General features: G+C 28.0%; 1 protein-coding gene and 1 long non-coding RNA gene across 2 annotated transcripts; both read right to left on the minus strand.

Moving 5' to 3' along the window:
* Positions 1-10747: 10747 nt before the first annotated feature.
* On the minus strand, positions 10748-11339 carry LOC124918898. Its single transcript, XR_007097537.1, has 3 exons — positions 11277-11339; positions 11089-11205; positions 10748-11008 (listed from the first exon to the last, which is right to left on the minus strand). It is a non-coding gene; the product is annotated as an uncharacterized LOC124918898 (long non-coding RNA).
* Positions 11340-11571: 232 nt separating this feature from the next.
* On the minus strand, positions 11572-16556 carry LOC124929035. The gene is made up of 5 exons (XM_047469298.1): positions 16485-16556; positions 13757-13818; positions 12515-12663; positions 12331-12439; positions 11572-11675 (listed from the first exon to the last, which is right to left on the minus strand). Exons 1-5 carry the CDS (start codon positions 16554-16556, stop codon positions 11597-11599), a joined length of 471 nt encoding a protein of 156 aa, XP_047325254.1. The 3' UTR covers positions 11572-11596.
* Positions 16557-17045: the final 489 nt, after the last annotated feature.

A 17045-nucleotide genomic window follows, 5' to 3' on the forward strand; every position in this document is an offset into this window, starting at 1 on the left:
TATAGGTAAAATGTTGATATTAAATATTTAAAATAAAGTAATAATATCATGGTATTTATTAAAGTTCGTTATATAATTTTTTATTTTATTTTTTAAATAAAATTTTATATTAAAATATTATTTATGACAATATATTGAAAATATATTTAATAATAAATTTGAATTAATATAATATTTAAATAATATACTGATTTTAAACAGTTTTAAACCTTCTTATAAATTTAAAACTATATATAAATCAGTTTATACAATTATTTCTTTAATTTCAATGTTATATATATTTAATTAAGCTTAAATTTGATTATTTAATTTTTATCTGTAAAATATTTAATAATTAATATTATATATAATGTTATAATTATTTAAATATTGTATTTATTTTTAAATATTACTACTTTAATTTTTTTTCTTTTACTATTTTTATAAATTATTAATAATAAATAATTTATTATTCAATTATATATTTATAACTTTAATATTTTTTTCACAAAATAATCTAAACTTTTTTTAAACTTGTAAATATGAATAAATTGATTTTATTTTTTATTATAAATTATTTATAATTTAATTAAAATAAAAAAAGATAATTATATATACAAAAATAAACAAAAGAAAAAACCTTACTTATTATAAATATAACTGATAATTGATTTGAAAGGATTCTATGGATAAATAATTTGGATTGATATGCAATTTTTCTTAGATAATCTTCTCTTTATTTTAAAATTAAACTAGTTTTAATCTAAATATTTTTTTGTTTAAAAAAACATATATTATATATATCCACTATAATAATACATACATATATTTATATTACAAATAAATATTATTATTATAATTTTATATAATTAATTAATAATTAAATAAAATATATGAAAAAGAAAATGAAGAAAAAAATAATAATGAATAAATAAAAGAGAAATGATTAGGTGAGGGAATTTGGTGAGGGAATGACGTGCCATAATCTTATTCGCTGAAAAAATCAAATAATATTTTTTATAAAATAAAATTATATAAAATAATATTTTTATATAATTTACATTATAATTTATATTTAATTTATATTATTATAAAAAAATAAATTTAAAACTCTTATAAAATAAATATATTTTTGTAATATTATACATCTAATTATGTTTATTAATATTTGGGGACAACAATACTATTGATATCCATCCCTTGTCAAATTGAAAATAAAAATAAAAATAAAAAAATAAAAATAAAAATAAAAATAAACTTAAGCATAACAAAATATATATATATATATATATATATATATATATATATATATATATATATATATATATATATATATATATAATAATGCTTAAAATCAATTACTTATAACTTATTTAATCTATGTCATTAGGTATTTTCTCTCTCATTTCTTCTCTCTCCTCTCTTCTCTCTTCTCTCTTCTCTCTTCTCTCTTATCTCTTATCTCTTATCTCTCCTAGGTGATTTGTAGGTTGAAATTAGTGGTTGGTTTGACGAATATTTGAAAGGTGTGAGATCACAAGATGAATGTCGAGTGAAGTGCTAGTTAGACCATCTCTAACCGAAAAACCCATTTTCAAATTTATTTTGGTGTAATTGTCACATCAAACAGTAATTCTACTCCAACCGAAAAACTCATTCTCAAACCCAAACAAATATTCTTATAATATTCTTTCTTACATCAACTTTTATAACTTTTTAATATCACTCATATCTTTTACAAACTTATAAATTACACCACAATATTATAATATCATTCAAATATTTTAAACTTAAATATAAATTAATTATAAAAATTTATTAAAAATTCAAAAATTACCATACACGAACACAGAAAAATACATATGAGATTGAAATAAAAAATTATTCGTACAAATAAAAAGGAGAATAAAAATATTGTAATGTATTTGGTAATTTTATAATTATATTTAATATAATATATATATATATATATTAAAGTAATTTTTTTAATATTATTATATTTTTTTAATAACTATTATAAATTTATGTTCTTAAAAAAATATTATATAAATTAATTTAATAATTATATAAATAAGCTCAATGTAAAATATAGAATAAAAATAAAAATATTAACAAATAAAACATATAAATAAATAAAATATATACACAAATTAAAATATAAATAAATTATATAAGTAAGTTTAATATATAAAATTAATTAAGTAAAAGTTAAAGGGCTAAAATGTAAAAAAAAAATAAAAATATATGCGATTTTGGTAGCAACGCATATTTGCGTTTTTTGAAGAGAGAAAATGAGAAATCTCATTTTGGGTTTGGTTTTGCAGTCCAGTTGGAGGAGAAAACCCATTTTAGGTATGAGTTTCCAGTATTATTGGAGTTGCTCTTAGTGGTTGGTTTGACGTTGAATGTCTGTGATCAATTGAGATTCATTGTTAATTTGTTGAAGTGGGTGTAAAAGACATGTTGATTAAGATTGGTGAGTGAATTGTCGAAAATAGATGCATATGAAAAAGTGTGAGTCATAAGACTATGGTAAGTGAGTGGTTTGCCTAGGTGATAAAGTGGCATATGAAAAAGTTTTAGTGACAGGATAAGAAAGTTATTGGTTGAGTTTGACGAGATATAAGAGGTGTGTCATCAATTGAGGTCGACTAAGATTGATGAGTGGTTGTTGAAAGAATAAATAAAATGTTAATATTAAGTTTAAGATTAAACTTAATTTTATCTAAAATATTTATAAATAAATAATATTTTATATATATTCTTTTTAGTTCAGGATTCATGCTAATTAAACTTTTAATGACTCAATTGAAATCATATAAAATTAATACACACGAATTATAACACTACATAAAATTGATGATAGGAAAGTTGCTAAGAAATTATCTTTAATAGACCTTACATTTAGGGTTAGTTTGATTCAGTGTTTATAAATAGCTTATGGACGTCTGCGTATTCGGCGTTTATAAGTAGCTTATGGGCGTCTGCGTAATAAGCTGCTACAGTAACTTTGCGTAATAAGTTCACTAAAAAAATTATAATCAAACACACTTTTGCTTTTAAACTCAATTTTCTTTCTACATCCTTCCTCATTGTTTAAGATTATAATCTCAGCTTTTTTCTCTCTCATTATTTTTAAATATTTTTTTATTCACTCTCTCTCATCCATTTCATCCATTTCTAATCATTTTATTCATTCTCTCTAGTCTATTTAAAATCTATCTAATCATTTTATTCATTATTTCTCATCTATTTCATATATTTTTATATATTTTTATAAAATTATTATAATAAAAAAACATATATTTAAATATATTTTTATTTATTATTTATAATATATGTTTCTTAATATATAAAATAATTTTTTATTTGTAATTAAACATACTCAAACTTAATTATTAAATAAGCTAAAATCATATCAAATGTACTAGAAAATAAGCTGGATAAGCTAGCGTCAATATGCCAAAAATAAACTGAATGAAACTAGCTCTTAATCTATTAATGTGTTATATGTGTGCTCAAAGTTTGATCTTATTCCTTCTTGTTTTAAAGAAAAAAATATTATTTAAAGGTACGTACTTATATAACTAATTCATTCAGATTTATATACTAATAAAAATTAATTTAAATATATGAATTATCAAAAATTGACTCATTTAATTTTTTTTAGTAAAATTAATTTTTATTTTTTAATTTATATATTTTTTAATTAAATATTAATATATTTTCTCTCTCTCATTGTTTTTCATGAATAAATGAACTCTCCATTTATATATATATATATATATATGAGCATTTATCATTAATTATTTTAACTTTATATATTTTTTTAATAATTTTCTTTATATTAAAATTAATTATTAATTATTTTAAAGTTGTTTGGTCCCAAATATATTAATTGATTTATACTTTTAACAATAAAAAATTTTCAACACAAAAATAAACAAATTAATATTTGGATAATAATAGCAATTTATTCATCAAAAACCAAAAGTCTAATAATCAAATATTAGACAAAACTATATTAGTTACCATTACTATAAGTCATGAATAAAAATTAAATAAAAAATTATTAATTTTATTTTTGTTCATATTAAATTAAATAAGAAAGAAATTATTTAAAAAATATTACATTAAAACATAAAATTTATAAATAAGTTGTTAATTTTTTAAAAAAATATGAATTTAAAAATTATAAAAAATAAAAATTGAAATATAAAATAAAAAATAAAAAATAAAAAATATTATAAAAATAATAAAAAAAATTAAGAATAAAATAAATTACCAGATTTAATTAATGTAAAAGAAAGAGAAAAAATATATTAATATTTATTTAATAAATATATAAATTTAAAAATAAAAATTAACTATGGTTAATTAAAAGAGTTAAATGATCCAATTTTTGATAGTAAATATATTTAAACGACCTTTTTATTAGTCTATACGTCTAAGTAAGTTTTTTTTAATATAAATTTTAATATATTATAATATAAATATTATATTAATTTATAATTATGATAATAATATTAACCTAATTAAATTGTGAAAGCCCACTAAAACTCAAAAACATCACATATCTAACTTTTAGAAGGAGCTTGTTTGAACTTGGGTTTTGGGTATAAATTTATATAATTAAATACATTTTGAATTATTTAAAAATATTTATTTAAAAAAATTAATTTTATAAAATAAAAATAATTTTAAAAAATTAATATATTTGAATATGTTAGAGATATGGGTGATCAATGCATTGATTATTTATTGGGGAGATAATTTCTTGTACTTGTGGTGAGTCGCGGGACCAAATAAGTGTGAGGGCCCACATGTCTGAGAAATTCACGTGTGTGGTCAGCAAAAACTGATTTACGTGCATTGTCAGTTCAGCAGTACTAAACTAATTATGACCCATTTGGCCCCCACCTTGTACCTCTCTCTCTTAGCAAGTTGTTATGTTGACCATTGGGGTCCACACCATTATCCCGTGATCATATAACTTATGCAATGTTATTTACATATTTTTATTTTTATCTTTACCAAATTAATTTTATAAACTTATCACTCCTCAAAGATTATTTCACTTATTGTATTAATTAAAATATTAATACATATTTAAAATTATAACTCATCATTAATTTTTCTTTCTCTTAATTTTTAAAAAACTCATAACCGAATAAAACTTAAAATGCACATTTAAAACACAAAATTTTAAAACTTTCTAAATGAGTTATTTTAATAATTAAAAATAATAAAGATAACAGAAAAATTTGGAAGTTAAAATATTTTGATAAAATAACATTATTGATATATAATAATAAAATAATAATTTAAATAAATAATATTTTAATATTTTGAATAAAAAATTAAGTGATGTGATTTACTATTTAAATGATATTGGAGTATTTTAATTAAAATTTTATTTTTTATTATTTAAAAATATTAATTTATTAATAATTTTTATTTTTTATAAAAAAATATTAATATATAATAATAATAATAATAAATTGATTAATTAATTAATAAAAAAAATAATATTTGAATATTTTGAAAATTTGATGGAAACAAAAATTAGATAAGATGTGTCATTCAAAAACATTAAAATCTTTCCATTAACCTCCTATATAAGAAAATTGAAATACATAACATAATGATGTAATTTTTCTAATAATTAGAAAAAAAACTATAATATTTAAAAATATTATATATATATATATATATATATATATAATTCTATAATATTTTAAGACATGTCCCCATAATCTCAATATATAAAAAATTATTATTGTATATTAAAAAAAATCTTACTTTAAGCATGATTGAACTTTAAAATACCACATTCTATTCTATTTTCTCATTATAACTTTTTTTTTTTTTTAAGAATGTTAAGGTTTTGATTTATCAATCAATCACTTCTCATTCATCGCATCACTCATTTTATTAACTAAAATACTTTTTATTTTTGATAAAATATTAAACAAATGAGATAAATTATTGATTTATTTTCTATTAATTAGACTAAATAATAATAACTAATTCTAAGTTTTCTCATATTAGTTATATTTTCTATTACTATTATAAAAAGATAAATTATTGTAATATTATTCATTCAATTAATAATATTATTTCAAATTTTCTCTAACTCAATCAAATAGTTCGTATATATATTATCAATTTTAAAAATCAACTTGGTATTAGGGAAAACTCTCTAAAACAATTTTAATGAAAGAACAATAGCACTTCTCAGTTCTACCATAATTCTTGGAAGCGTAAAACTTGATAAACACAACTATATCTATTGAAAATCACAAATTACCACTAGTAAAATAGGTCTTTTACCGAAAATATAAACTCTCGGTAAAAGCCCTATATCTGTCGGTAAAGGTCTCTTCCCGACAACCTATCAGACTGTCGGCATCTGTCGGTATTTCTTGTCGGTAAAGGTGTGGAGACCTAAGCCGACATATTTCATATCTTTCGGTATATCCTTTTCCGAAAATTTTAGTGAAATATTTCTATTGGCTTAAGATTTTTAATGTTTAAACTGATTTTGATAATTTAGTTTAAATAATTAAAAAGGGAGAAATTGTTGGGTTAAGTGTTTTAATTGATTTAAAATAACTTAATAATTTTGATTTGATGATTGATGAAATGATTTTTGATAATAAATGGATAAAATTAAGTTCAATAACTCTTAGTCATATCAAATATATAAATATATATTTGAATATCAACATCTTAAGTGGTAAATATCAACATCTTAAATATATATTTGTCCACCTGTCATACAGGTGACCTGAGTTCGAATCTTACCAGGTGCATAATTAATAACTAGAGTTTTGTTAATTTGCAGGAACAACTCAAAGTCAACACACTTAGTTAGACGTCTAACATGCACGAAGTTAAACATGTAGTCTAACTCTATTAGACATGGTGTCTAATGGAATGTAAAGTCTAACTTCTTCAGATTAGTTTGAAGTGATGTAAAGTTAGACTTGGTCTAATGGGATATAAAGTTAGACTATCTCCATTAGACTTGGTGGTCTAATGGGATGTAAAGTTAGACTTGCAGTCTAACTCCATTAGACTTGGCATCTAATGGGATGTAAAATTAGACGTGTGCCGTCTAACTTATGAGAGTTAGACGTGTGTAGTCTAACTCCTTCAGATTAATCTGAAAGGATACGTAGTTAGACGTGTGTCGTCTAACAGATGAAAGTTAGACGTGTGGCGTCTAACTCCTTCAGAGTTCAGACTCAGATACGTAGTTAGACGAGTGGCGTCTAACTCTATTAGACCTGGAGGTCTAATGAATCCGTCTATTAGACGGAGGACGTCTAACTTCATTAGACTTGACAGTCTAATGAAATACTCTAATGACTTGCTTCAGTAGTTGCTTGAAGTTAGCATCCGTCTACCCACAATCAACTAGTTGTCTACTAATCTCTCTCCTGTGTAGTCTGACAGCCAGCTAACTGCATCCAATGAATGAATGTCACATAAATAAAATATTCTTTCCACTATTTGTTCTGTACAGAAAAATTACAGAAGAATATTTGGCACACTACCGTTCAGTACAGCCACGTTCCAGAAGCACAAAGTCTGTTGTACTCTGTCCTTTAGGCGGTCTTCCAATGGACGCTTGCCACGTGTCCAAAAGGAGGATTCGACCGTTGAAGCTTTTCAAGAATATATTACTGTCTAAAGACAACGGATGGAAAGTAGCAGAAATTACAAGACAGAAGCTGAAGCTCTCTCTCTCATTGAATCAACATATTTCTAGAAGCTTGATTTCTTGAATCAACTTACTCTCTCTCTAGATATTTTATTATTCTCAAGTGTATTTTGTAAATCACTACGTAAAGTTGATAGATAAGTTACTGGACTATTTGATAGTCATTAACAGTGTGTTGTAAGTTAAACAAAGACTATTCTGTTCAATAGAGTGTTAGTTAGCCAGTAAACTGTATTTTATTCGAAAGTATAGTGAATCCTTCTGGTGGTTGGAAGAAGGGGTGACATAGGAGAATTTTGCTCCGAACATCCATAAACAAACTGTTGTGTCTTATTATTTCTGTCATTTATTCTTTCGTTGGTTCTTAGCTTCAAACCTAAGCAAACGTTTCCGCACTTGAATCGCTTCAAGAGTTTGCAAGGGTTTGTGAAATATAGAAAGTGATATTAATCCCTAACATGATTTCTATCAACTCGTTTATCCGAAGCCGTCATCAATAGCCAGACCCCCGTCTCCATCGATTACGCCGATCCTATAATTGGTTGAGTTAAGAGTTTTAATTGATTTAAAATAACTTAACAATTTTGATTTGATGATTGATGAAATGGTTTTTGATAATAAATGGATAAAATTAAGTTCAATAACTGTTAGTCATATCAAATATATAAATATATATTTAAATATCAACATTTTAAGTGGTGTAGTGGTAAACATGCCTGTTTGTCATACAGGTGACCTGAGTTCGAATTTCACAAGGTGTAGAATTAATAATTAGAGTTTTGTTAATTTGCAGGCACAACTCAAAGTTAATGCACGTAGTTTGACGTGCAGTCTAACATGCATGAAGTTAGACGTGCAATTTAACTCCATTAGACTTGGTGTCTAACGGAATGTAACGTTAGAATTGGCAGTCTAACTCATTCAGATTAGTCTGAAGTGATATAAAGTTAGACTTGGTAGTCTAACTCCATTAGACTTGGTGGTCTAATGGGATGTAAAGTTAGACTTGACAGTCTAACTCCATTAGACTTGGTGGTCTAATGGGATGTAAAATTAGACTTGGTAGTATAACTCCATTAGACTTGGTGGTGTAATGAGATGTAAAGTTAGACGTGTAGTCTAACTCCATTAGACTTGGTGTCTAATGGGATATAAAGTTAGACTTGGCAGTCTAACTCCATTAGACTTGGTGGTCTAATGGGATGTAAAGTTAGACTTGACAGTTTAACTCCATTAGACTTGGCGTCTAATGGGATGTAAAGTTAGACGTGTGTCGTCTAACTTATGAGAGTTAGACGTGTGCAGTCTAACTCCTTCAGATTAGTCTTAAGGGATACATAGTTAGACATGTGTCGTCTAACAAATGAAAGTTAGACGTGTGACGTCTAACTCCTTTAGACAAGTCTGAAGTGATACGTAGTTAGACGTGTGGCGTCTAACTCTATTAGACCTGACGGTCTAATGAATCCATCTATTAGACGGAGGGCGTCTAACTTCATTAGACTTGACAGTCTAATGAAATACGTTTAATGCCTTGCTTCAACAGTTGCTTGAAGTTAGCATCCGTCTACCCACAATCAACTAACTGTCTGCTACTCTCTCTCTTGTGCAGTCTGACAGTCAGCTAACTGCATCCAATCAATGAATGCCACGTAAGTAAAAATATTTTTCCCACTACTTGTTCTGTGCAGGACAATTATAGAAGAATATTTGGCGCACTACCGTTCAGTACAGCCACGTTCCAGAAGCACAAAGTTTGTTGTACTCTGTCCTTTAGGTGACCTTTCAATGGACGCTTGCCACGTCCAAAAGGAGAATTCGACCGTTGAAGCTTTTCAAGAATATATTGCTGACTAAAGACAACGGATGGAAAGTAGCAGAAATTACAAGATAGAAGCTGAAGCTCTTTCTCATTGAATCAATAGATTTCCAGAAGCTTGATTTCTTGAATCAACTTACTCTCTCTCTAGATATTTTATTCTCAAGTGTATTTTGTAAATCACTACGTGAAGTTGAGAGATAAGTTACTGGACTATTTGATAGTCATTAATAGTGTGTTGTAAGTTGAACAGAGGCGGTTCTTTTCAATAGAGTGTTAGCTAACCATCAAGCTGTATTTGATTCGAAAGTATAGTGAATCCTTCCGGTGGTTGGAAGAAGGGGTGATATAGGAGAGTTTTGCTCCGAACATCCATAAACAAAATGCTTTGTCTTCTTCTTTTTGTCCTTTATTCTTTCGTTAGTTTTTAGCTTCAAACATAAGCAAACGTTTCCGTACTTGAATTGTTTCAAAAGTTTGCAAGGGTTTGTGAAGAATAGAAAGTGATATTAATCCCTAACAGAATTTTTATCAACTCATTTATCCGAAGCCGTCATCAATAGTCAGACCCCCGTCTCTATCGATTACATCGATCCTATCACTTTTAGAAATTCTTTTACTACGTTTATCGAAAGATTTATTGAAATCTGTCAGAAATACTTTACTTTCTTTCCCGAAAGATTTATGCATATCTTTCGGCTTTTCTTTATTTTCTTTCGGCTCTACTTTACTTCCTTTACCGAAAGATATATGTATAACTTTCGGTTTTTGCTTTATTGTTTTTACCGCATATTTTTCGGTTTTGTAATATTGCTTTTACCGAAAGATATATGTATATATTTCGGTTTTGTTTTATTGCTTTTATCGAAAGATATATGCATATCTTTCGGTTTTGCTTTACTGTTTTTACCGAAAGATATATGCATATCTTTCGGTATTTTCTCTTAACAGATTTTGAATATTTTATTTGTTTTTTACATAACCTTAACCTGTTTAATTATCAGTCAAACAAAATAAATACAATAATAAAAAAAATCATTACATTTTCTAAAATTCTAAATCAATACGTATTACAAACACGTTTTACAAACACACGTGTACTAATCCAAAAATATAATCCAACATATTTGTTCCAAACACGATAACATTATCCAAAAACTACATAATAAAGTACTAACTCGGTGGTTGATTCGATAACCTTGCTAATATTTATGCAATCTGTTGTTGCGTTCTTTCGTTATTACTTTGAACTATCTCTTCCAATTCATTGACCCGCGCCCGAAGTTGTTGGTTCTCTTCTCTTAATGACGACCCTCATGTTGAGAATTGCCGCTCCTCCACCAATCACCGTGAAAGCGCAATGGCCGGACGCCTGACTCCATACCCATCACCTATTCGTGTCGTTGGGGCCCTAAGGCTTTCTCGGTCACCTCAAAGTCGGAGATATCGGGTTTTTCACTAATTATTTGCTCCATCTCCGCCTGCACATTTTAAAGTTTCATTGTATAACATGTATATATAGTTCTGTTAAATTTTCAATTAAACTTATTTATTAACTTACGATCTTCTCTTGTTATAATGGGTTCAACGTCGGGATCGGGTTGTCTTTGGTGGGTCTCGGAGTTTGAGTCTTTCTGAACCTCTCTATGATAGTTGGTGGACGTCCGAATTCAACCGTCTGTACAAATAATTTAGTTAGTGTTCATCAGTAAATTATTTATAATAAGTATAACTGAATAATGTACATACCAATTTTTCTTCAACGCGCGAAAATTGTTTATTGCCTGTATGGTGCAGAAACTTCACATATTTTCTGTTGCCAATATTGATAGAGCTTTTTTTCTGCATTTAAAATAAAAAAAGAAGTTAAAACTAGTGTCGTTAGTACATATTTCAATTCTGAAATTATACGTACCTTCAAATTCTCGGTGAAGAAGTGGTGTCTGCAGAGGAACTCTCAATCTGAAAGTCGTAAAGATATATGAAATCACTCGTAAATAAATCAACATTATATGTGAAAGTCGAAAATGGTACCTAGAGGCTCGCTGGACACGGAAATCAGGGCCGAATTACTGAGTTGATTGGTGAGTTATGAGGACCGTGAGGTTGAGTCGTGCTACGGTGCTACCGACTGTCGAAGTTGAAGAGCTGAAGAAGAAGAAGAGTAGGGCTAAGAAAAGAAAGAAAAGAACCTTTAATCAGTTCTCTTGTAAATAAAAATGTAAGTACATAGGATAATTTATAGGCATAATCTAATCACAAGTCTTTCACACACTTTATTATTCTAAAAAATGCAATAAACATCTAGAAAGTAGAAACTACAAAAAGAAGTTATCTCTAAGTTCAACAAAGCACTAATTCTAACAAATATATCTAGAAGGTTAATGAAAAAACTTGGTATAAATAATACACAATCATTAAGCAACACCTAAAGTTAGAAAGACTATTCCGAAATTAAAAGATAACAAGTTAAATTAAAAGATTGTTTTGATCCAAGTAAGATCGTCAATTGATAAATAAATGTCATATACGATGACAATGTATGAAAACAACTAACCATTATGAAATTGTGCTTATATGAGTTTTTGTAACTGATTGTTGGCTGGAAACGAAGTTCAGAACCCTAGCTAATCAAGGTCATATGAAATTCAAAATAATTGAGACTTTTTTATGAAAATCAATCAATCTAATTACTTACAAAATATTATGAAAAGAATCAATAATATACATAAAATATCATGATCAAGATCAATGACAAATCTGTATGTATTGATTCTGAGACAGAAAGAGGAAAGAAGCTAACCAGAACTTAAACTCCAGAAGGCGGCAAACAAAGGGACGAAATTCGTCTAAGCCGAGTGTAGGGAGGTTGGGGCCGTCGGAGTCGGGGCCGACCTGAGGTGAGAGAAATCCTATGAGGAGGCTAAGGATTATAAATCATATGAAACTACATAAAAACCCTCCAGAAAGAAAACTCATAAATCTACCTATGAACGGGATCGGCAGAAAGAGAGTGGCGACGTCGGAGAGAGAGTGGCGACGTCGGAGAGACAACGGCGACGTCGGATTCGCGATGTAAGGAGGGCGGCGTCGGAGGGTTTCGGTAGAGAGGCGAAGAGAGAGAAGGAAATGATTTCTACCCGATTAGATATAAAGAGGCAATACCGAAAGATATGCCTAAATCTTTTAGGATTGCTACTAATTTATTGTGCGACAGTTTCATCTAAATCTTTCGGCTTTGGGAGTGACAAAACCGATAGATATGCCTAAATCTTTCGGTTTTTCCTTAAATAAACAAAAAAATAAAGTGCTGGAAATAGAGAAAAGCCGAAAGATTCATATAAATCTTTCGGATTTGACCTTTCAATTATTATTATTTTCACTTGATTTAACCATTGTTATATTTTATCCTTCAAACCTAAACACAATCCTACATTATAAATAGAACACAAATCCATACACATACAAATATAAGAACATATTCACTCATTCTAAGTATATAATAATCAAACACAAAACTTGTATAGATTTTATATAATCAAAGAACACAAACCCTATACTTGTAACTAATTAAATCACAATCCATCTATTTGGAATATTGACTCACAATTGATTTGTTTGGACATTTAAACAAAATTCATGTACTTAGAAACCAATTGGAAGAGGGGTAAGAAATTTGTAAAGGACCAAAACCGAAAGATTTACCCTAAATCTTTCGGTATTCTTTGGCAAAACCAAAAGATATGTGTACATCTTTCGGCTTTGACCTTTAAAACCAAAAAAAAAAGTTCTGAAAATATAGAAAAGCCGAAAGATTTATATAGATCTTTCGGTTTTACCCTTCAAACCTGAAAGATTTCTCCTATATCTTTCGGTATTTGACCTTTAAATTATTATTATTTTCACTTGATTTAACCATTGTTATATTTTATCCTTAAAACCTAAACACAATTCTATACATATAAATCAAACACAAATTCTTACACATACAAATATAAGAACATATTCACTCATTCTAAGTATATAATGATCAAACACAAAACTTGTATACATTTTATATAATCAAACAACACAAACCCTATACTTGTAACTAATTCAATCACAATCCATCTACTTGGAATATTGACTCACAATTAATTTGTTTGGACATTTAAACAAGATTCATGTACTTAGACACCAATTGTAAGAGGGGTAAGAAATTTGTAAAGGACCAAAACCGAAAAATTTACCCTAAATCTTTCAGTATTCTTTGGCAAAACCGAAATATATGTGTACATCTTTCGGCTTTGACCTTTAAAACCAATAAAAACAAAGTTCTGAAAATATAGAAATGCCGAAAGATTTAGCTTATATCTTTCGGTATATCCATTGTAGAAAACTCCACACTTAACTGTTTTTTTGATTTTTTTTGAGAGGGATCAAAACCGAAAGATATAGTATATATCTTTCGGTATATCCATTGTAGAAAACTCCAAACTTAGCCGTTTTTCTGATTTTTTTAGAGTGATTAAAACTAAAAGATATAGTATATATCTTTCGGTATTCACTCTTCAAAAAAAGATTATTTTTTGGAAGTGCTCAAAGTCGAAAGATATACACTATATCTTTCAGTATTTTGTTCTATTACCGAAAGATATATAGTGACTGTCGGCCTTGTTTCTCATTTACAACAAATTTCTTCCTTTCGGCACCTCTACCGACAGATATATAAATTTGTCAGGAAGTTCTTTCGGTAAAACCCCCTTTATTATTAGTGTACTCTCATCATGATAGGTTATAGTTTTATGGATATAGTAGAAGGGAATCTTGAAGCTCATCCCAAATTTCTTCAACAAACAGATGATTAAAATAATATAATTCAAATCAATAATCCAAAATTTAAACAATGACGTATCCAAGATCAAAGGGTATTTGCATGATTTTTTCAACATTGATCGACGAGATTCGTCAACAAGTCTTAAAATCATCTTCAGCGCAAGAACTTTGGGAAACCCTATAGAAGATCTATGTTTCTCAATTAAAGAGCTCACTATTTCAGTTATAGAGTCAACTCCTATGCGCACACAAAGGTAGTGACTTTCTTCTTAACTTCATTCAACATATCAGAAATCTGTCATATGCATTTATTGCTGCTGGACAATATGTTTCTAATCAAGATTTACAACTAACTCTACTCAACGTGCTTGGAAACGAGTTCGAGTCAATGATATGTGCTCTAACTTCTAGACAAGATCTATCATTTAATGAGATGACAAACATCCTTCTAAATCATGAACAACGACTCATATTCAAGAAAAGAAAATTCCATTATGAAAATATTTCGCCCTCAAATGTTTCGGCGAATGTTGCTTATATTTATGGGCATGGAGGTAGAAAGAATCAAAGACAATATCGAGACAATAATCATCCGCAATGTAATTTTTGTTATAAAATTTGTCATTGCTCCGAAAGTTATTTTTAAAATCCATCTTGTCAAATATGTAATGTACAAGGACATAGTGCTCTCGAGTGCCCTCATTTTAATCCTTCTACAAATCATACGACAAATATTTACATCGTCTACTGTTGTAGATCCCACTTGGTGTTCAGATTCAGGTGCTACCGACCATATTACTTATGATCTTAATAATCTACACGAACATGCTCCTTATATAGGTACTTAAACTATTAAGTTGGAAACGGTATGCCTCTGAATATTTATAATATTAATACCACTAAAATTTTAAATCAACAAAAATCTCTCTACTTACGTAATATCTTATATGTTTCGGATATTACTAAAAATCTGACGAGTGTCGCGAAATTTTCATCAGATAATAATGTATTTTTTGAATCCACCTAAATGTTTGTCTTATTAAAGACGAAGATACGAAGATAGTGATTCTTAAGGGATTACTTAAGGACGGACTTTATTGCATTGATCCTATTGAAAGTTCGTTTTCAACATGTTCTAATAAACAAGTGTTTATTGGTATTCGATCTCCAACTTAAATTTTGGCATTCACGACTTGAACATCCTTCAAGCGTTACTACATCTTTAGTTATATCACACTTTAAATTACTAGTTTCAAGTAGTAATACATTTCTTTTTGTGGATCATGTCAATATAGGAAAGCACATAAACTACCTTTTTCGGCTTTAAAATTTACATTTATGGCTCATTTAGACCTAATTCATTCGGATGTTTAGGGACCCGTTCCTGAATTTTCGTCTACTTGTTGTCGTTATTTTGTACATTTTGTGGATGATTTCAACAAATTTACATAGATATATCCACTAAAGAAAAAGTCGGATGTTTTGAATATGTTTATCAATTTTTTTTCGACCGATTGAAAATTTATTTAGTCGTAAAATCAAAATATTGCAAACTGATTGGGGAGGAGAATATAGAAATTTCAAAACATTAATAGATAATCATGATATTTTACATCGTTTATGTTTCCCACGTACTAGTGAGCAAAACGGTATTTCTGAACGAAAAATTTGTCATACTACGGAAACTGGTCTCACTTTATTGGCTAATGCATTTATGTCACTACATTATTGGAGTGAAGCTTTTGAAACGGTCACATATCTTATCAATTATCTTCCTACTTCAATATTACATCAATGTTCACCATTCAAGATTATATTTAACTATTCTCTTGACTATGATTTTTTGAAAACATTTGGGTGTTATTGCTATCCACTTACACGACCGTACAATCAACACAAACTCGATTTTCATATTATTGAATTCCGTTTCTTTCGTTACAGCTAATCTCATAAAGGTTATAAGTGTCTTCACATTCCGTCTGGATGAATATTTATCTCTCGATATCTCACTTTTGATGAACTCACTTTTCCTTTCAAAAGTAAAGACCTTGTGCACTTATCTAAACCACCAGAAGATAATGAGACATCTCTTCCAACCGCTATACTTAATTCATCAATACCACCTCTATTATCTCATATCACCTCATCGTCTCCACCATCACCCTCTTCGACCTCCACAACATCACCAAACATTGTATCATCTTCTTCTACCATTATTATTGTTCCTTCAATAAAACCAATTAATGCACCTAAATTTTCTACTCATCAGTGATCACACGCAATAAAGCACGATCTATGTCATCATTAGCTCTCACTACTACTTCCTCCGCTACTACACCTACATGTTTTACCAAAGCTAATAAGGATCCACAATGCCGTCTTGCCATGAAAATGAATATAATACTCTTATTCAGAATAAAACATGGTATCTTATTCCTCGTACACCATTTCATAATCTTTTTGGATGTAAATGGGTTTTCAAACTAAAGCATAAAGTTGATGAGTCTATTGATCGACATAAAGCGTGTCTTGTGGCTAAAGGATTCCATCAACAACAAGATATTAATTATGAAGAGACATTTAGTCTTGTGGAAAAACCCACTACTACTCGTGTTATTCTGTCTTTGACAATATCTTATCAATGGTTCATTCATCAACTTGATATTAGTAATTCATTTCTTCACGGGTCTCTACAAGAAGAAG

This window comes from Impatiens glandulifera, chromosome 1 (genome assembly GCF_907164915.1).
Source record: "Impatiens glandulifera chromosome 1, dImpGla2.1, whole genome shotgun sequence".
NCBI lineage: Eukaryota > Viridiplantae > Streptophyta > Magnoliopsida > Ericales > Balsaminaceae > Impatiens > Impatiens glandulifera.

Excerpts from the sequence above, each read along its gene's own strand:
- LOC124929035 (XM_047469298.1), bottom strand. The coding sequence starts at position 16,556 with ATGGTAGAAGAAGATGATACAATGTTTGGTGATGTTGTGGAGGTCGAA. Across the intron at positions 12,440-12,514 it reads TCTGCCGATCCCGTTCATAG|GATTTCTCTCACCTCAGGTC; the intron begins GTAGATTTATGA and ends GCCTCCTCATAG. Across the intron at positions 11,676-12,330 it reads CTTCTGGAGTTTAAGTTCTG|CTCTTCAACTTCGACAGTCG; the intron begins GTTAGCTTCTTT and ends CTTCTTCTTCAG.